This window comes from Wallemia ichthyophaga (genome assembly GCF_000400465.1).
Source record: "Wallemia ichthyophaga EXF-994 unplaced genomic scaffold scaffold10, whole genome shotgun sequence".
NCBI classification, from domain to species: Eukaryota; Fungi; Basidiomycota; class Wallemiomycetes; order Wallemiales; family Wallemiaceae; genus Wallemia; species Wallemia ichthyophaga.
This window is the reverse complement of record NW_008806283.1, coordinates 275,994-295,079: the sequence shown is the minus strand read 5'-3', so window position 1 is coordinate 295,079 and position 19,086 is coordinate 275,994. Positions and strand designations below refer to the sequence as shown.

The 19,086-nt window shown below is 44.8% G+C and overlaps 10 protein-coding genes across 10 annotated transcripts; 5 read left to right on the top strand and 5 right to left on the bottom strand.

The window, feature by feature from the left end:
- Nucleotides 1-123: 123 nt before the first annotated feature.
- Nucleotides 124-1,239, bottom strand: J056_000575 (putative glycosidase C21B10.07; the record flags this gene model as incomplete). The annotated part of the gene is made up of 4 exons (XM_009270203.1): nucleotides 124-236; nucleotides 287-960; nucleotides 1,007-1,018; nucleotides 1,073-1,239. 4 exons carry the CDS (start codon nucleotides 1,237-1,239, stop codon nucleotides 124-126), a joined length of 966 nt encoding a protein of 321 aa, XP_009268478.1.
- A 454-nt stretch (nucleotides 1,240-1,693) lies between these two features.
- J056_000574 (Lactoylglutathione lyase) lies at nucleotides 1,694-2,164 on the top strand (the record flags this gene model as incomplete). Its single annotated transcript, XM_009270202.1, has 1 exon — nucleotides 1,694-2,164. One exon carries the CDS (start codon nucleotides 1,694-1,696, stop codon nucleotides 2,162-2,164), a length of 471 nt encoding a protein of 156 aa, XP_009268477.1.
- A 54-nt stretch (nucleotides 2,165-2,218) lies between these two features.
- J056_000573 (Pantoate--beta-alanine ligase) lies at nucleotides 2,219-3,127 on the bottom strand (the record flags this gene model as incomplete). The annotated part of the gene is made up of 3 exons (XM_009270201.1): nucleotides 2,219-2,941; nucleotides 2,986-3,047; nucleotides 3,094-3,127. 3 exons carry the CDS (start codon nucleotides 3,125-3,127, stop codon nucleotides 2,219-2,221), a joined length of 819 nt encoding a protein of 272 aa, XP_009268476.1.
- A 317-nt stretch (nucleotides 3,128-3,444) lies between these two features.
- Nucleotides 3,445-4,779, top strand: J056_000572 (Adenylosuccinate synthetase; the record flags this gene model as incomplete). Its single annotated transcript, XM_009270200.1, has 1 exon — nucleotides 3,445-4,779. One exon carries the CDS (start codon nucleotides 3,445-3,447, stop codon nucleotides 4,777-4,779), a length of 1,335 nt encoding a protein of 444 aa, XP_009268475.1.
- A 181-nt stretch (nucleotides 4,780-4,960) lies between these two features.
- J056_000571 (uncharacterized protein) lies at nucleotides 4,961-5,874 on the bottom strand (the record flags this gene model as incomplete). Its single annotated transcript, XM_009270199.1, has 2 exons — nucleotides 4,961-5,684; nucleotides 5,732-5,874. 2 exons carry the CDS (start codon nucleotides 5,872-5,874, stop codon nucleotides 4,961-4,963), a joined length of 867 nt encoding a protein of 288 aa, XP_009268474.1.
- A 304-nt stretch (nucleotides 5,875-6,178) lies between these two features.
- On the bottom strand, nucleotides 6,179-8,094 carry J056_000570 (Cysteine protease ATG4; the record flags this gene model as incomplete). The annotated part of the gene is made up of 2 exons (XM_009270198.1): nucleotides 6,179-7,355; nucleotides 7,412-8,094. The coding sequence occupies 2 exons, from the start codon at nucleotides 8,092-8,094 to the stop codon at nucleotides 6,179-6,181; spliced, it is 1,860 nt and encodes a 619-aa protein (XP_009268473.1).
- A 77-nt stretch (nucleotides 8,095-8,171) lies between these two features.
- On the bottom strand, nucleotides 8,172-9,963 carry J056_000569 (Lysine--tRNA ligase, cytoplasmic; the record flags this gene model as incomplete). Its single annotated transcript, XM_009270197.1, has 2 exons — nucleotides 8,172-9,743; nucleotides 9,790-9,963. 2 exons carry the CDS (start codon nucleotides 9,961-9,963, stop codon nucleotides 8,172-8,174), a joined length of 1,746 nt encoding a protein of 581 aa, XP_009268472.1.
- A 351-nt stretch (nucleotides 9,964-10,314) lies between these two features.
- Nucleotides 10,315-12,409, top strand: J056_000568 (Glycylpeptide N-tetradecanoyltransferase; the record flags this gene model as incomplete). The annotated part of the gene is made up of 4 exons (XM_009270196.1): nucleotides 10,315-10,339; nucleotides 10,388-10,731; nucleotides 10,779-11,917; nucleotides 12,295-12,409. The coding sequence occupies 4 exons, from the start codon at nucleotides 10,315-10,317 to the stop codon at nucleotides 12,407-12,409; spliced, it is 1,623 nt and encodes a 540-aa protein (XP_009268471.1).
- A 518-nt stretch (nucleotides 12,410-12,927) lies between these two features.
- J056_000567 (uncharacterized protein) lies at nucleotides 12,928-13,949 on the top strand (the record flags this gene model as incomplete). Its single annotated transcript, XM_009270195.1, has 2 exons — nucleotides 12,928-13,407; nucleotides 13,464-13,949. 2 exons carry the CDS (start codon nucleotides 12,928-12,930, stop codon nucleotides 13,947-13,949), a joined length of 966 nt encoding a protein of 321 aa, XP_009268470.1.
- Nucleotides 13,950-15,921: 1,972 nt separating this feature from the next.
- Nucleotides 15,922-18,123, top strand: J056_000566 (Myo-inositol transporter 1; the record flags this gene model as incomplete). The annotated part of the gene is made up of 9 exons (XM_009270194.1): nucleotides 15,922-16,083; nucleotides 16,130-16,183; nucleotides 16,228-16,317; nucleotides 16,360-16,836; nucleotides 16,927-16,959; nucleotides 17,003-17,130; nucleotides 17,361-17,487; nucleotides 17,535-17,716; nucleotides 17,763-18,123. 9 exons carry the CDS (start codon nucleotides 15,922-15,924, stop codon nucleotides 18,121-18,123), a joined length of 1,614 nt encoding a protein of 537 aa, XP_009268469.1.
- Nucleotides 18,124-19,086: the final 963 nt, after the last annotated feature.

The window sequence follows — 19,086 nt, the reverse complement described above, 5'->3', positions numbered from 1 at the left end:
TTTACTTTGAGAAATAAGGTGAATGTAATACTCTGTTTTACTAATTATACACGAGAAAAAAGAGGAAAAGATAGAAAAATAGAATGTGGTAAATGTACACCACATGCGTACTCCATTCACATTCTATTCGTACACCCTGATTGAGTTGACGACCCATTTGTTGTTAGGGAGATTAGATGGATCGCGGATGAACTCATTGCATGCCTCCAGGCCACCATTAGGGAAGTTGTTTCCAGCTGGCAGGAGTGTTAGTTTTGATACTTTGATACATCATGTCTTTACCCACCATAATACCCACACAAAGTGGTATTAAGGATGATGCTATGATTCGTAAACGTGCTCAAGTCGCAACTATCGCTAACAAAGTGCGAGACTGGCTGACCCCAATTTTGAGGGTTGGGACTGTTGTTAAGGATGTCTTGGGGGATGAGGAGGCGCGGAAAGAACCACGTCTTTAAAGTTCCCGCGTCAACATCCCACTCTGTTGCAAACACACCCCCGCCCCCGTTATTCAGCCCCTCGCCATAGCTGTTCGGATTGGGGTCCTCAAACCCACATCCGCTATTGGTGGGCGTGAAGCCAGAGCAGTCGTGCGTCTCTGAGCTGTACTCGCCGATGGCTGCCGCCGTCCCGCTTTGAGTGCACCCGTCATATGTGTGTATAGTGACGTGGTTATAGGTATCGTTGTTGATTCCCTCGATAATATCGAGCTCCCCGCCATTGGGCCAGTCGGGACCGTTCGTCCAGAAAGCAGGCCATGTGCCCAGTCCATAGGGCATTTGAGCTACGTCGAATGTCAAAACTCCCCCATTCCATGAGTCGTCGCTCTGGATGCGCACAGAGTCGCGTTTGCCATCGCCAGTCGCGGACAGCTGTGACCAATTGTCGAACTGGATGTACGGAGTGCCTGAATCATACCCCGCTAGGCCCTTGCTGAACGCTGTCGCTTTGTCGACGTAGCTGTGGAGGGTGTTAGATGGGATGTAGAATATTTTCACCCGCTTACTTTACGGCTCCTCTGTAGCAGCATCGTTAGCATTGTCATTCGGTATGCAACCATGTTTCTACTCACGCCGTTGGATCGTCATAGATAAAGAAAGTGAAGCCGTCGAAAAATGTCTCTCCTTCATAGGAATTCTTAAGTGTGTATCCAGCAGCCGTGGCGCGTGAAGTGTGCGCTAGGGTTTGGGGGACTGCTAGAAGCAATGCCAGAGCGATATAATTGAGAGACTGGTGCATTTTTTCTGTGTCTTGCGTAGTGTGGTTTTGAGTAAAAGATGTCTTATGGGCTTTTATACTACGCCCTTGCTGAATTTACGTATCGTATTCAGCCCCTATCAAGACTACAATCAAGTCTAGAAACGAGTTAATGCCAATTATGCGGACTTTCGTTCCCACCTTCCTAACGCGCACATGTCTGACTTGTCTGACTTTCCTTTTCCGCCAGGTTGTTCGAATGAGGTAATTGGATGCATTAGGGTTTTAGTGTGTGTCGCAGCACTGCATACTCCGCGACGTTCTTTGTTGTCTCGGAGTAAAAGGAGTAAAAGGAGTAAAATGAATGGCCGGTGGAAACTGCGCATGCGTAAAAAAAGCTTAAACTGTACAAATGAACGCGGGCAGCAGTCATTTGACTCTTAATTTATCTTGCTTTGCCGCTTCTGGATCTTTTGGATCGCCACGGTGAAGAAGAATGTCAACAAACTCCAATCCCACATCAGGCTTCCAATTCAATCACACGATGTACAGAGTGAAGAATTACAAAGCCTCACTTGATTTCTACACGCGCATTCTGGGTATGAGCCTTCTCGACTCGTTCGAAGGTGGCGATTTTACACTTTTCTTTCTCGCTTTCGACGGCGCTGGAAGCGAGTCGGAAAGGAAAGCTAGCAAGTTCTCGAGAGAGGGCGTCTTAGAGCTCACTTACAATCACGGCACTGAGTCGCAGGATGTGACATACGCGAATGGCAACACAGAGCCTTACCGAGGCTTTGGACATATTGCTATTACGGTGCCCGATATAGTTGCCGCGTGTGATTACTTTGAGGAGCAGAAAGTAGCTTGGAAGAAGCGTCTAACAGATGGCAAGATGAGGAATATTGCATTTATCCTCGACCCAGACGGCTACTGGATTGAGATTGTGGAGAATAAGATGAGAATATAATATGAACACGTGATACGTATGATGCATATGATTATTTAAACACTTGACAATATCTCAAACACTCATTCCAAGAAGGACATTGTCGATTAGCCGGGTGTTGCCGACGTACATGGCAGCCGAGAGAATAGCGCCGTTATTGCCCACGCTATCGACCACTTCAAAAGAAGACGCGTCGTTCAGCTGTATATAATCCATCTTTGCACCTTGCTGTTGAGCGTGGGTGGTGTGTTGGGTGGTGGCATGGAGGATGTCCTGGCGACAGGTGACGCCGCTTTCATAAGCCTGTTTACCTGCTTGTAGAGCTTTGTAAAGCAATGGTGCCACTTGAGATCTCTGCTCCTCGCTCAAATACGCATTGCGAGAAGAGAGAGCGAGGTGTGAGACGGGATCTCGAGCAGTAGGGGAAATCCTCAAGTTTGCCGGTGTAGGATACTGTACCAGTAAATCCTTACACATTCTCCGCAAAATCAAAGCTTGTTGAATATCCTTTTGTCCGAAAAAAGCTAAATCAGGCTGTACCACATTAAACAGCTTAGTGACAACAGTTGCGACGCCTCTGAAGAAAGTTGGGCGTGAGATGCCTTCCATTTTATCAGACAGATTTGCCATTTCGATGAAAGCGCCTGTCTGTTTGTGTGTATCTTGCTCGATTCCAGTGGGGTACATTTGAGTTGTAGAGGGGGTGAACACGGTGATGTCATTAGATAAACGCCTCAGCTGGCTTAGATCCCCTTCAAGTGTCCTTGGATAGGTGTCCAAATCTTCGTGTGGAGCGAACTGAACTAAACTTAAAAGTGAAATTCCATTGGCTAGCTACCCACCTGAGCTGGATTAACGAATATTGAAACAACAGTCTTATTCGACTCTCTGAGGCTTTGTTCAACTTAAATGGGTGGTTAGAATAGCTGTAAACTATCCACTCAACCCACCGAGCTTCAAATGTCCTTGGTGTAGTGCTCCCATTGTTGGAACAAAACCCACGATATTCTTGTTTATTAGCTGCTCCACTCTCCACTCCCTCAGCTGCTCAATTGTCCGGAAAAGTCTAGTCATTGTTTTATTGAGAGGTGTGTATCAGCAATTACGCTGATTTTATGGTTATATAGCCGCCACAACCCTTATCACATCCCACCCACTCTTCCTCTTCTTGGCTCGGGATCCCGGGAAAGTTTTCACTCAAATCCATAATATGGCACTACAACATCTGTAACCACTATAGTACACTAAACAGACACCTCTACACCCTACAAAATCAATCCGTTCACCGCAATGCTCCTCTGATGAATACCACCGACATCTCTGCAAAACCGGATCTCGCAAACGCTAAAGCGAATGTCATTCTCGGTGCCCAATGGGGAGATGAAGGTAAAGGAAAGCTTGTCGATATTCTCGCCCACGATGTAGACGTTGATGCTAGATGTGCTGGCGGGAACAATGCTGGACACACAATCGTTGTAGAAGACTTCCCTACAGCAGATGGACCAAAGAAGCAGAAATTCGATTTCCACCTTCTTCCATCTGGTTTAGTCAACGAGAAATGCGTTGGTCTGATTGGAAACGGTGTCGTTGTACACGTACCTTCATTCTTCGATGAATTACAGCAACTTATAAATAAAGGCCTCAATTGCGCTGATAGGCTCTTTATCAGCGACAGAGCTCAACTTGTCTTTGATTTCCATCAAACCGTCGATGGCCTTAAAGAGGTCGAACTTGGCGGCTCCTCAATCGGTACAACTAAGAAGGGTATTGGTCCAGCTTACTCCTCTAAAGCTTCAAGATCCGGTTTGAGAATCCACCACCTCTACGATGATGACTTTGAGCACAAATTCCGTAAAATTGTTGAAGGCCGCTTCAAGCGTTATGGTCACTTTGAATATGACACTGAGGCTGAGATTAGACGTTATAAAGAACTCGCTAATCGTCTCCGTCCACATATCGTAGACGGTGTTGCTTTCATACATAACGCTTTCAAATCTAACAAAAAGGTCCTCGTCGAAGGTGCAAACGCACTCATGCTCGATATAGATTTTGGTACCTATCCTTTCGTTACTTCATCCTCAACTTCCATTGGCGGTGTTTGCACGGGTTTGGGAATCCCTCCTGGTCGTGTTGGTGAGGTGTATGGTGTCGTCAAAGCCTACACTACCAGAGTCGGTGGTGGTCCTTTCCCATCTGAACAACTCAACGACGTTGGTGTACATCTCCAAGAAGTTGGCGCTGAATACGGTGTCACTACAGGTAGAAGGAGACGTACCGGCTGGTTGGATTTGGTTGTGATGCAATACTCTAATGTAATCAACGGATATACTCAAATCAACATCACGAAGTTGGACGTCCTCGATCAGCTCAAGGAGGTAAAGATTGCCGTTGCTTACTACCTCAACGGAAAGAAATTGGATTCATTCCCAGCTGATCTTAAATTGCTTGAGAACGTTCAAGTTGAATATGCCACTCTTTCTGGATGGGAATCTGACATATCAAAATGTCGCACTTGGTTTGATTTACCAGAAAATGCTCGCAAGTATATCGAATTCATTGAACAGTACTTAGGTGTACCAGTCACATCTATCGGTGTTGGCCCGGGTAGATCTGATATGGTGTTGAAGGAAAAGTAAAGCAATTATTCAAAGAATTCAATCAAGGAACCAAAAAACAAAATAAAGAAATATTTCATACATTTTAATTCAATTTTTCTCAAGTAGTCGGCATAAATTAGGACATTTAGGACATATATAGATGACGCGGTTGAATTTGGTAGGGGATTTGAATCGGTAGAGTATGTCAGCCATACTCATCTTACTCATCATCCTCCTCGTCTTCGTTATACGATTTAACTTGCTTAGCTGCTCTTGCTGACCTTCTTGTTGGTGCTGACTCAGACTTGTCAGTCTTCTGTGCTTTTTGTGGTGACTCTTGCTCCGAAGCATCCGCTCCGCGCTTTTCAGCGTTATCTTCCAATTCCTCATCTGCAGGAGCGTCATCACCTGCTTGTGCAGCATCCGGTACGTCAGCAGCCTCTTCAGCAGCCAATTGTTCAGTATCATCTGCTTTATCGTCTGACTTGTCTTCTGCCTCGTCAGCTGGTTGTTCTTCTTTCTCTTCCTGGGCAGGTTCCTCATGACCGTTCTCTTGCTTGTCTTCAGCTGCAGGCGCATCTTCTTGCTTCTTTTCTTCTTCAGCAGAAGCAGGAGCATCTTCCTGCTTTTCGGCTTGCTTCTCTCCTTCTGCTGTACCATCCTCCCTCTTCTCATCATCTGCTGGCTTCTCCTTGTCTTCTTCAGCAGGTTTATCCTCTTTTTGGAGGTACTTGAGGACATCATGGCCCCAGTTCTTCAAGCTGAGATACGATTTTGAGTGCTTAATTTCGTCTAAACTCTTTGACTCTAAAGAAGGCATTTCTCCTGCAATATGGCGGTTACAGTAAGCGACTACCTTTCTCATGTGCTCCAACATTCCCTCATCGTAGCTCTCAGGCTTTTTCTCTGGGTTCTTGGTGAGTATATCCACGATATGACGTCCACTGTGGATATTTGAATCGATGAAAGAGGCTAAATGGTTCATACGCACGAGTTGTGACCAACGGATTCATCTCCTTCGCCCCATCCAGCGTTTTTAGATTCTTCCGTATTAAGGAATGATTCTAATTCTTCTACAGTGATATTAACAATTTTGTTGAACTCTTCAATAACTTGTTCATTTGGTTTTGACATCTGCTAACATTTTAATTTGAAATCTCAATCTCAATCAAAATTTCTCACTTTTTCTTTTTCTTTTTCTTTGTTGGTGACGGTTGCAAGAAGAGACGCTGTCGTCGAAATTGCCTCAACCATGACGTAGTCGCCGATTCAAAATAAATGAAAAATTTTTAATTTCAATTAACTTAATATTAGAATACATGTCTATTAATACATTGTAATGTTATATCTAATCATATTATTATGTTATCATGACTTGATTTGGTATCTTCACTTGGTATCATCACTTTGATATCATCAACATTGCCCCTCAATATCATCACCTCGATATCAAACAGTCTTCCAGACTAGACATACTCCCTCTATCGCTTAATTTCATCCTATCTACCAACTCCGCCCCTTCTTCTTCCATACTCTCCTTCCTGATGTTGCTCCACTCCTCGTCCTGGGCTTGTGCAACACTTGCACCTACGTTACTACTACTGCTACTACTACTAATGCTCTGTACATCTTCATCATCTCCAAATGATCGCGGTGCATCCGCAACTGAGAAAATTTGCTGGGGTAACTCCCTCACCTCCCTCACAAACCTATCAAACTCTTCTCCATCTCTCACTACAAATCCTAGTAGCATCGATGGATCCATCTGATTCATGTTCATTTTGCGCGGTTTATCGCAAAAGTACGATGATATCGTTGATCCACTGTACGTATCTATGTACCACTTATCGCTTAACTCATCCAAATTAGGTATATCCTTTATAAACGATGACGATGACGATTCTGGTATTGTCTGAGGTACCGAATGGGAGGATGTCGATGGAAAATGTGAAAGTTTCTTCCAACCAACACTATCATCTTGTGAGCTTTGTGAGCTCGAAGACGGCAAACAATCCTCTATTTCCCCCTCCTCTCCTAGAGTAGCAGAAGATGATGACCTTCTCCTATTCTTGTTGGTCACTCCGCCCAACATCATCGACGTTTTCCTTCGCCTATGACCATTCTTGGATAGATGCTTTGTTGGTGTGGTGTTGGGTGTGCTCGGTGTACTTTTCGTGCCGGGTTGTTTGTCGGATGTACTTGTACTACCAGATGTACTACCAGATGATGCACTGTTGCACCGCAGCAACGACTCTATCTCAGTTTTAAGCTCAGCTTCACTCGGCGGTACCCTTGTCGTCATTGCTGGCTTGATCATATGTGGATCTACGTAGAACAGAGAGTCTGATTGGTACCCAAAGAAATAGTAGCTGCTGCTCGGTCTGCCTCCTGCTATACCGACGCATGACTTGATCCTTAAGAATGCTTTGAGAGTTTCGTAGTAGCGTGGATGTACACCATCCAAACCTAATCGAATTCCAACAAGGATGAGGACAGGTTTGTGACCCCATTCTGTACTTGCACCTGACGCTTGATACACATCTGACTTGTAGATGACTGAATCAGATGCCACACTGACTGACAAATCAACATCGTGCTGGTTGTTGACGAGATGTCTGCAGTGTGTGATTAGGTGGGAGTGTGACATAACATTAAAGTGAGCTTCACCCACCTAATAGTGAGTGCAGCTGTGGATGGACCAAACCATTCTCCGATTTCCTTTCCCAAGCTTTTACCGACAACTGCCATGCGATGTACAGAGAATGGCGATAACGGTGAAGGACTGTCCATGAATAAAATGAGCAGACGTACCAGTCTAACGTATTCTTTTCGTTGAGAATAATCGGAAAGGTTCAAGTATTTTGATCTTCTCCAGTGCCTTCCTAGGGAAAGGATTTGAAGCGTGTTAGCGAGAAGTGATTGTGATGTTCTAAGCATGCATCCCCAGCCCTGATCTGAGTTATAGGTGCGCTCTCTCAACAGCCAATGGCTTGATTTGGGTGTTGGTGTTGGTGTTGGCGCGTGATTGGGTGTATGTCCATATGAATGGGTCGATAACCCATCTAAACCGAGATCCCTCATCATTGGATCATTTTGATTGATTTGAGTGAAATTTGAGCGATAAGTACACCAAATACGCGACTGAAAATCACTTAAAAACGATTCCTCTGTTTCGTATACTTCCCCTAGCACCCAGCTTACATCCTCAGCTGAAGTACCTTGATATCCGCTCCCACCAGAATCTAATAAATAATGCAAAGTCCTATCAATAGTGGAATGGCGCCTAAGCGAATTATTGACCCAGCTGCTCAACTTTGTACTCAATTTGCCTTCTTCTGGTGTTGATGTGTCCATGACTGTAGATTTAAACGATAAAAACACATAATTGAAATCAATTTATTTACATTTTTATTTAAATTACTTGCCATTCTTTACGCTGTCGCTTTTGGTGCATTCTCTGCGTTTTCTACATTTCCTGCAGCGTTCGTTCCCGGAAGTGGCTTGTTCGCTGGGAATAGTAAGACTTCTTTAATATTCGCAGAGTCTGTAAGCATCATTACGAGTCTGTCAATTCCACATCCCCATCCACCTGTTGGTGGTAATCCGTGCTCGAGTGCGTTTATGAATGTCTCATCAACATCTTGTGCCTCATCGTCACCAGCTGCCTTTTGATTCATCTGCTCCTTGAATGATTCCAATTGGCTGAATGGATCGTTTTGCTCAGTGTATGCATTGGCAATCTCCTTTGTCGCCACAAATACCTCAAATCTTTCTGTAAGTGATTGGTGCTTTCTGTCGCGTTTGGCGAGTGGTGACATGATCTTTGGATGACCAATGATGAACGATGGGTTGATACATTGTGACTCTATATACTCTCCTACCAGCTTGTCGAGAAGTCTGGCAGTCGTGCGTGGTGCTGAGCAATCAACGTTATTCTTAATACAGAGATCAGAGAGGAACTTGTTTGCCTCATCTGTCTCCAAATCTTCTGGGAATTTCACCTTGAGTTGAGTTTCCAATTCTTCGACCATATTGAATTTCTTCCATGGTGTGCTAAAGTCAATCTCATACTCCTTCTTACCTTCACCCTTTCCATCTGGGTGGTAGGTGACCTTGTAACCGCCAGTAATGTGCTTGACGAGACCAGAGTAGAGTGACTCAGTGAGGTCCATGAGATCATACATGTCAGCGTACGCCATATAGAACTCGGCAATGGTGAACTCAGGGTTGTGAGTCAAGTCGATACCCTCATTTCTGAAAACACGGCCAATTTCATAGACTCTATCTAAACCACCAACAACCAATTCCTTCAAGTAGAGCTCTGGAGCGACTCTCATGAACAAGTCCAATTTGAGATCGTTGTGGTGAGTGACGAATGGTTTGGCAGTGGCACCACCAGCAATCATGTTCATCATAGGTGTCTCAACTTCCAAGAAACCGAGGTTGTCTAAGAATCTACGGAGGTAGTTGATAATCTTTGCACGGGTGACAAAGACGTCCCTGACGTTTCTGTTGAGGATGAGATCGAGGTAACGCTTTCTGTAGCGCTGCTCTTGGTCCTTGAAACCGTAGTGCTCTTTAGGGAGTTGGTGAAGGTTTGGAGTGAGCAGTTGTACCTGCTTTGGGACAATTGAAAGTTCGCCTTTTTTGGTGCGTGCAGCGTAACCCTTGACGCCGACAATGTCACCTCTTGCAAGAATTTCGTGTGCCTGGGTGAAATCTTGACCGTCAGCTTCAGCGGCGTTTGCCATGATTTGAATTTTAGTGCCATCGCCGTGCAAGTCGTAGAAAATGAGCTTTGAAGAGCTGGCTCTGATGTTGTGCAACCTACCAGCGACGGTGACGACTTCCTCCTTGACAGATTCACCGTTTTGTACTCTGGAATCGTACTTGTTGATGAAACCACCGAGAGAAAGCTCAACGTGGAACTTGTGAGGGTAAGGATCCGGGTCCTTGGATTCCCTGAGCTTTTGAATTGCCCTGGAACGAATTTCGTAGTATTGCTGTGGGATTTGAGTTAGGTGGGTGGAATGGCACACAGACACCCACATTTGGTGACAGCTCAGCCTCCTCTTGCTTCTCCTTCTTCTCGCTCACAACAGGCTTTGGCTTGGATGCCTTCTTAGCTTCGGCGTCTCTAACCTTGATTCTTCTCTTGAGCTCTGTTTTTGAAATCATCTCACCGGTGACATCGTCCTTGTGGAGGTTTGCGCTTTCTGACATGCTCAATTGCCTGTTTATTAGATTTAAAGGTCTTTTTATTTGGGTGATGCGACGCAAGGCTGGGAGCATCAATTGAAGAATCAGACAAAATTTATTTTCGCTTTAAAATTGCAGTGGATTCGAGGGGCATGAGGAGTTTAATGGGTTTTGTAGTGTTTATTCGCTCATAATCCCAATACACACTCCCCTCACCTTTGTCATACATGGCAGATATAAATTAATCTCTATCGAGAGATGAACAGTGTTCTATGGTTGTACGGAACGTATGCTGTATATATGTGCTACTCATTTCACTTCAAATCCATTCTACGCGTATTCTTGTGCAATTTACCCTCTCAAACCCAATCCATCATGTCGGAAAATAATCGCAAAGACGGTGGGAATTTGGAATACATCTCAACAACCTCCTGACAATAATACACAGACAAGAAGAGCGACAAAGTGCCGATCAACCCGCTCAAAGCTATTCAACAACAACTCAGCAACAACGAAGATACCAATGGCCTCGACAAGGATAGCGTGAGGCAGCTACTCACCCAGATGAACATCTCTGAAGTTCTTGCTGGCTCTTCTGGCGTCGGCCAAGGCAACAAGAAGGACATGGGTCAACACAAATTCTGGAGCACACAGCCCGTCGCTCTCCCCCAAGAAGGCAGCCAAGACGGTCCCATCGATCCCACCGTCGACGTCGAAAAGTTCAGCAAAGTGCCTCTGCCGCTGCCCAAGGAGTACGAATGGGTTGACGTCGATCTTGACAATGCGCAAGAGGTCAGTGAAGTGTGTAGTGTGTTCACTCCCTCTGACACTCGTCGCAGCTCGAAGATGTCAGAGAACTTCTTTGTCTCAACTACGTCGAAGACGATGACGCTACACTGCGATTCAACTACTCTGCCGAATTCATCGCATGGGCACTCAAGCCACCGGGATATCAAAAGAGCTGGCATGTCGGTGTGCGTGTCGCTTCCGGTAAGCGCAAACTTGTAGCCTTCATAGGCGCCGTGCCTATGACTATCGACGTCAACAAGCGCACGCTAAACACATCCGAAGTCAATTTCCTCTGCGTGCACAAAAAGCTGCGCTCCAAGAGGCTCGCCCCGGTGCTCATTAAGGAGGTGACGCGCAGGTGCAATCTCAAAGGTGTCTATCAAGCAACTTACACGGGTGGAAATGTTCTCCCGGGTATCATATCCACCTGTCAGTACTTTCACAGACCGATCAACGTGCCGAAACTGGTAGACACGGGCTTCTCTCAGCCCCAGCCGGGCATGTCGATCGAGAAGATGGCCAAAGCTAGCGATATACCAGCCAATTCCCCAACCAGGCCGCAGCCGGAAGGTTTCAGGGAGATGGAAGAGAAGGACGTCGCCGGCGTCACTGCCCTCCTCAAAGCCTACCTGTCGAGATTCGAACTCGCCCCGATTTTCAGCCAAGAGGAGGTCAGACATACCTTCCTCAGCGGGCGCGGTGAGGGCGAGTACATTGACGGCAAGCCAATGAGAGAGAAGCAGGTGGTATGGGCTTATGTCGTCGAGGATCCACAGACCAAACTCATCACCGACTTTATCTCCTTTTACTCCCTTCCTAGCACCGTCGTCGGGAATGATAAGCATCCAATCCTTGACGCCGCTTACATGTTCTACTACGCTACAGAAAAGGCTTTGCCGGATGATTGGAGGTCGTCATCCACCACAGTCTTCCCGAGAAAACTAGAAGTGGCGAAGAGGTCAAGAGTAGGCGAGAGATTGAATAGACTCGTCGAAGCTATCCTGCGCGTGTCTAAGAGCACCGGCTTCGATGTGTTCAACACACTTACTTTAATGGAGAGCAACCACTTTATCAGCGATCAGAAGTTTAAGCCAGGCAGTGGCTTGCTCAACTACTACATATTCAACTGGAAGCTGTCTAAGCAGATCAATGGGGGTATTGGATCAGGAAGAGATTGCTCTGGAATCGCGTTGGTTATGTTGTGATGGGGGATTGTTTGGGAAGTATTTATGAGTGATCGGGAATGATTATATATGACCTTGTTAAGCGTTATTTTGTGTTATTTGTGTTAGTTGTGTTGCTGAGGATGTTTGCATCTTGTAAATGAAGTTTTTGCAGTATGTGTGTCTCAATTTTTTTTTTTAAGTCAAGGAAGCGTTATAAGAGATCCTGTGATAGCTGCAAATAATTGCTCTTTTAACCTTCATAATCAAAAGATGCCATAATTTTTCCACCATCACTGGCTCGTATCTCCTCTCACACATCCCCTACTCGGGAATCAGCACAATAAAAACTGTCAGATGAAGGTGTTTTCACATCCATCAAGGCTTACACCCGACATCATAGGCTAAACAAGCTGGAGGAAGTGGAGGAAATTGAAGAGATAGACACAAACGCAGATACTCACAAAAATTCTCAATCTGTAAACGTCATGGTCAGATTCGCCAGTGGAGGCAACTGATGAAGGCAGTTTATCTTTCAGGAACGTGTGGCATTAAAAAATCTCTCAATCTAGGTGCAGAAGCCCGAGCTAGATATGCTGAGGAAGGACGACGCATTGCATTGCGAGTCTAACAGCATATCAATCTAGAAATGCAAACAAATCGAGGGTGATATGAGGCAACTGCGTCTCGAGACAGAACAGCTCAACCAGAAGACTGACGTAATGAATGCGCAGTACAAAGCACTTGACAGCGAAAGAAGTGTGCTCAAAGCACTCATTGCTCTCTATAAAATTCGTTTCGACTGAATCAACACAACCGGGTCATCGTTTGTCTGCTGGACGGGACGTAACTTATGCCGTTACTGTCTTAATATACATTTCTTTACATGATTTCCTACGCGCCATTTCAAACTCTTCTCAAATTCCCCTCAGACACCTTACGGCACCCCTCAAACCTCACCGTTCCGCTGTGCTGTACCTGAAAGCACAACTTCCGCCATGCACCATGTAAAAAAGTCTCGATCTTCTTTCAAACTATGTCACTTTTTAGATTAGAAGATGTCGCGTTTGAGGTTCGTGGCAATTACTTTGCAGTGAGCCTGCATTTGAATGAGGCCTCCGACAGCATAGTAGGGGGTTCAGAAAACAGCAATCCACGTAACCGTTCCGAAAAGTTTAAGTTTTCTCTCTCCAAGAAGACGAGAAGGATGGCATTTGAGAAGCGTATCGAGCGGATGAAGTCTGACAAGGTGAAGGCTAGTGAGGACAGAATAGCGACTATTGAAGCTGAAGAGCTTGGTCTGAGAAGTCCTGAGCTGTATATGAGTATAATTAACTACGAGAGCTCTATTCTGCGCTCCTTCTACTCTAGCAGTGCATACATCACCGAGAAAACTAAGTTCGATCTAGGCAGTCCACTCGAGGACTTTGCGAGAAAATTAGAGAAAACATATAGGCCCGTAGCCAGCTCCAAGCAACTCATCATTGTTGTCGGCGACAGCATGATGAAGGGGAAGGTGGGGTTGTTTTGTTTCATGCGGTGCCTTGATTTCTGACTTGAAATCTATTTTAGGGACACGCCATCGTGAATTCCCTCATCGAGCGCAGTATTGATGTTGTCCTAGTCTCGAACGACTCGCATACCGTCAAGAAATGTTCCATCTGCCACTATAACCTCAAGAGCTGCTACTTACGGGCAGTAGATGATGATGCGAAGAGGAGAGAATTTAGCGTCGCCCCAAAAGAGGGCTATGAGTATGTGGAGCAGCTCAAGCTGTGCGACTCAAACCAATGCAAGGCGTATGCGGCCGCGCAGGTGGACCAAAACAACAGGGACAGAGCTTCGTCATCTAATGCCCTGTCGCCCTTTCACGATCTCCGTATTGTCAACGTCGACGTTAACTGCTATGTCAATCGCCTCGTATTATGGTCTAACAAATATAGACCTTTGTTTATGTGCAGCAATAGACGTCAGAGACATAAAATCAAGAGCCTCAAGAAAGCTGACAGAGATGCAGGTAGAGAATTTGAGAGAAAGCTCGAATGTTTCTTTGACTAATAGAATAACCTAACAACCTAATTACTTAATCATACTTATATTCCTTTGTAATTCCATTGCTATACTTTAATGCTGCATTGACTGCTGACTACTGAATGTTGTCGATTTAAATGCTAATTGCAGCCTTATACTCAAGACAAGTGCTTTTTGAGCAACGAGCTATTCTCACTCGAGGGCCACGGTTACGGCGTTTCACTCACAACTGCCACAAAACACTAGATCTCAAAGAAGTATAATAAAGGATTTTAAGATTAATCAGCTTATTTAGGCTTGGTTTATGCCTAATGTCTCTTCAATTCGCGTGTTTTATGACTGCATGACCATGATTGTGAAGCGTGCTTGGCGATAAGCAGAGCGTTTGCGTAAATGAAGGGCAGTTTTCAAGAGCAGCAATCCTAATTATAGCTGGCTTTATTAAACTTATAGGCTCACACGTGAAGTGACAGACTTTCAAGTCTAAGCCTGGATCAATAACGTTGATAAAGCGCTCATAGCTTGCTATTAGGGCGTAAATCTCTCTTTTTTTAAAAGAACTGTAAAGCATTCATGTTGATAATCAAGTTTATTAATTCTCCCGGGAGCGAAACAAAAAAGCTTACACAGGTGACTTTCATCTGACCCTGGCTAGAAGTCTAGTCTAGCTGCTCGACGCAATTCGAGATATATAGTAAAACAGCTAAGTGCGATGGCAGCACAGAAGCACATGAAATGACTAGTGGTATAACGAGGTACTTTCTCCATTCGATGATTGACCAGATTTGCTAGATGGAGTGAGAAGAAAGTTCAAACGGCGACAATGTTTTGACAGCCGTAAGCAATCCTAATTGCACTGTATGGTTAACACAGGCATATCCAGCGAACCACAAGCCGAAGGTAAAACGTCTTTTTGCATCAAGAGATAAAGACCCAAGATAAAAGATCTTTGATCAACTCGATCAAATTCCGATGATTTGCTGATTAAAATTGCGGAAATCATTTGGTGCAAGGTGTTTATTCGTGGCAGCAAAAAAAGACCAAGAGTTTCAAGAACCCAGACAGACGCAGGGGAGCTGAGAGAAAGCTCATACGCATATTTCAAGCGGTGGTTTTGCCTAAGAACCCAGAAATAACTTTAATATCTTTGTAAATCGATTCATACTCATATCCGCCCTAAATGGACATCTTCTCGGGGTTTCGATGGGGTCTTGATTTGTCAAATTATTCACGATGTTCTGCTAAAACTCAATTGTTTTACATCAACAAAAAAAGCTGTTAAATCCAGACAATCTCACTTCGATTAAACCACCCCTGTGTGTCGTATAGTTGCTTGGTTGCATCTGCAGGTAGAGCAAGCAATCCATATCGTCTAACTTGCTTGCTCAATGCATTGACTTCTCGCTCCTCAGCTCACTCTCTACACTAATCCTTCACTTCTCAAGATAGCTTGTTGCCTCCTTAGCTTCCGAAGAACTGGTACATTCTGCACTGCGATAGAGCGTACTAAAAATGCCGACTGCATGTGATAAAGCCCTTAATGCTCTTGATCCTGCTCACGCGCTCTATTTTCCCCTTCCAGCGCTCCGATCCATTGGAGAATATATCGGAGGAAATTCGGTTGCCTGCCGGTAGTCCTCTTGTAAATCGTAGGAGCCCCAGCACTTTTATAGCACCAGGTCTATGCTACAGCTTAATCTTTTACCTAACCACTTACGCACATGCCAACCCTAGTTTCTGCACCTACGCGAGAAAGGCGGACATTTCCAAATTCAGAGGGCGGCATACACAGGCTTTTTATCATTTGAATACCACTACCAGGCGAATTTCGTCACCTTATTGCACGGCTTTTCACTTCCTTTGTCTACTCCGGAAATTGCGGAGGAAATTGCGGACCAATGTGCCTGTCTTCCGCCAGATCAGATGTGTCAATCAATCATCTGAATGAATTAGATACGCCATTATTTATAGGCTGTCTTCTTCATCTTTGTTTTCTCTAATGTCGAAATTCACCGAAGACAAGAAACCATTCACCGAGGAAGATAAAAGGCGGTTCAACGGTGCCGCTGAGCACGTAGAGAACGTCGACAACAGCAACCCCAAATCAAAGAAGTTTGTTGACGTCGACGACAAGATCGTTATGGCAGAGGGGGAGGAGAAAGTGCGTCGTGTGTGCAATCACTACTTAGACTAACGTTGTTGCGTAGGTGACCTTATACATTGTCTTTGTCTGTGTGACGGCAGCCGTTGCAGGATTTATGGTGAGTGCCTTTCTTCACCGGTAGATCACCCTAACGACTCACAGTTCGGTTCGTACCTTCCCCATTCAACAGACCCATCTAACCCTGCGCAGGCTATGAGACTGGTATTATCGGTAGTATTACAGTCTCTATTGGTACGAGTTTGAATAACGAGCCCCTCTCCTCGAATCACAAAGGTTGGTAAAAATTTGCACTCAATGTGCTCACCTTGCCTTCACCGTATGCTCGAGCTAATGCATCTCACAGAGGTAGTCACAGCTATGACTACGGCAGGTGCATTCATTTGCTCCCTCTTCGCTGGTGCTCTGAGTGACAGGATTGGTCGCAAATGGGTACTCGTCATCAGTGATATCTGCTACTGTATTGGTACAGTAGTCTTTGGTGCGTCGTACTCGGTCGCTCAAGCCGCGGTTGGTCGCCTTATCTTGGGATTCGGGGTAGGGTTTTCCAGTTGTATTGGGCCACTTTTCATTAGTGAGATTTCCCCGCCTCAACTGCGCGGCACACTCGTCACTATCAACTCTGTCACAATCACATTGGGCCAAGTCATTGCGTACGGAATTGGTGCTGGTCTCATCAACTTCAATGATCCGGACAACTGGCGCATTATGCTGGTGATTGGCGCTGCGCCCGCAATATACCAGGCCATTGCTGTACATTACCTGCCGGAGTCGCCCCGTTATTTGCTCTCCCGGGAGCGCAACGAAGAAGCTTACACGTAGCTTGCTCGCGTATATCAGCAGGCTACACAAGAAGAGCTGGCTCTCAAATACGATGTAAGTAGCTTGGCTATTCGCCGCGCATACTCACACTGTGCAGATTCTCGTCGCCAACGTCGATGAAAGCGTACAGGTTAAGAGGGAAAACACTGTATGGCAGCTCTTCAAGTCACTGTTCACTATACCAAAGAACCTTAGGGCTCTGTCTCTCGCGATGACTTTACAGGCGTCAGTTCGATTTTTCATTCTGACTTTTTCTGACTTTCAAATTAAGCTCTCAACAGTTGAGCGATCTACCTTATCTTATCGCATAGCTGACTCAGGATAGATTGTCAGGTTTCAACGGATTGATGTATTTCGCGTAAGTAAATAGATCTAGTGAATAGCTTCGGTGAAAAGATTCTTGTGAAACTTTTCACCAGAATCTATTCTTTAGGATCATTTTCTCACATTCACAGCCCCACTCTCTTCCAGATGCTTGGATTCGAGAACTCGCCTCTAGGTGGCTTGATTATTGCTGCTGCTAATTTCGTCTTTACAAGCTTGGGCATGTTTTTAGTTGATAAGACAGGCCGTCGCCCTTTGGTAAGTCTAATGTCATGAACGCATTTGAACTCTATTAATTGTTCAAGATGGTGTATTTAAGTGCGCCAGGCGTTATCCTGGGTTGTGTGTGGGCGATTGTCTCACTTTACTATCTCACTAAAGACACCGGGTTCCAATTGGTTGAAGATCCTGCCGTCACATACGATTCTGGTAAGCAAGTCGCTGTAATTATTGGCTTTGTCGCCTACGTCGGGGCTTATGGTATTGGGTACGTGCCATTTGGAGAAAGAAGCAACAGGCTGACATCATTAAAGTTTGGGCCACTTACCGTGGACAATGAGCGAGCTGTTTCCCTTAGAAACCAGAGGTCTTGGAACTGGTATTGGCACCGCAACAAACTGGGCGTGCAACTTGATCATTTCAGAGTCTTATCTCTCCATGCAAAAGGGTATTACACCTTCGGGAACATTTGGTTTGTTCGCTGGCTTTGTCTTCTGCGGGTGGATGTACCTACTTTTTTGCTACCCAGAGACAGCTGGGCTTCACCTAGAAGATGTACAATCACTGCTTGCCGATGGTTTCAATGTCCGCGAATCTGTTCGACTACGCAAGAACAAGAGGAAAGCACTCAAGGGTCTCAAAGGAACCACTATCGTCGATGAAGAAGCAAAATAACTGGATAATCATGTATTTTTAGATTAACTACCTTTAAAGCTCTATATATGCCTCATCTCTATTCAATTTGTATGATTCATGACTGCAACACAATAATTATTTACGTTGTCATCATTTCTCAAAACAGATAAGGAGAGTGTCGGAGTTATCCTGTGAAAATCCGAACTCCGCTTAAAAATTTCAAATTGTGGTTAGACTCCGACACCGTACCCCGATTTTAGTTCTTAAGTGAAGTTGTCTCGGAGGTGTGACTGAGGTAAGGCTGAAAAGGACTATGATCGAAGGTGAGGAAGCGTGAGAAAGCAGGAGGTTCTACGAAAACACTTGGAGTCAACATGCACCCGTCCCATAACATTATACTTTAGAACACAGACATTTACCCAATTAAAGTCAAAGGCTCGATAAGAAAGCTCGTTAAACTGAGAAGGGCAAACTTTGTAAGTCTATCCGCCGCATTGAAACAGATAACAAGTTAGGACAACATCATTGTATCACCAATCGAATATTTCGTAGTCGTCTTCGAGCTCTGCAAAGAAGGTTCGAATATGTATATGCTGAAGAAATATGTCCTTGATTTCTCCTTTTTCTCTTTGCTTGGTTTGGATTTGGTTGTGAATTAAGCTCACTCTGTCATACCCTTGTGACAAAGGCAGCAGCATAGAAAAAAGTCAATATTGCTGAATTAAATGATTTGGTACAGATTATTGTTCATCTTTGATTCATTTAATGACAAAATTGCTTATATTTGGCCAAATTGAAGGGAAATATTAAGATGCTGGCGGCATCGTCACAAAAGCCATTCTATCGGAAAAATGCAAAACATTCATAATATAAAAAAGTTTATTTAAGCTTTGTACACAATTTCGTACAGAATTTTTGACAAAATTATCCAGAGATAGAAAGAAAATATGTACTACTGGTGACATCAGCAGTGTATTGCGACACAATCAATAGACTCTAAGC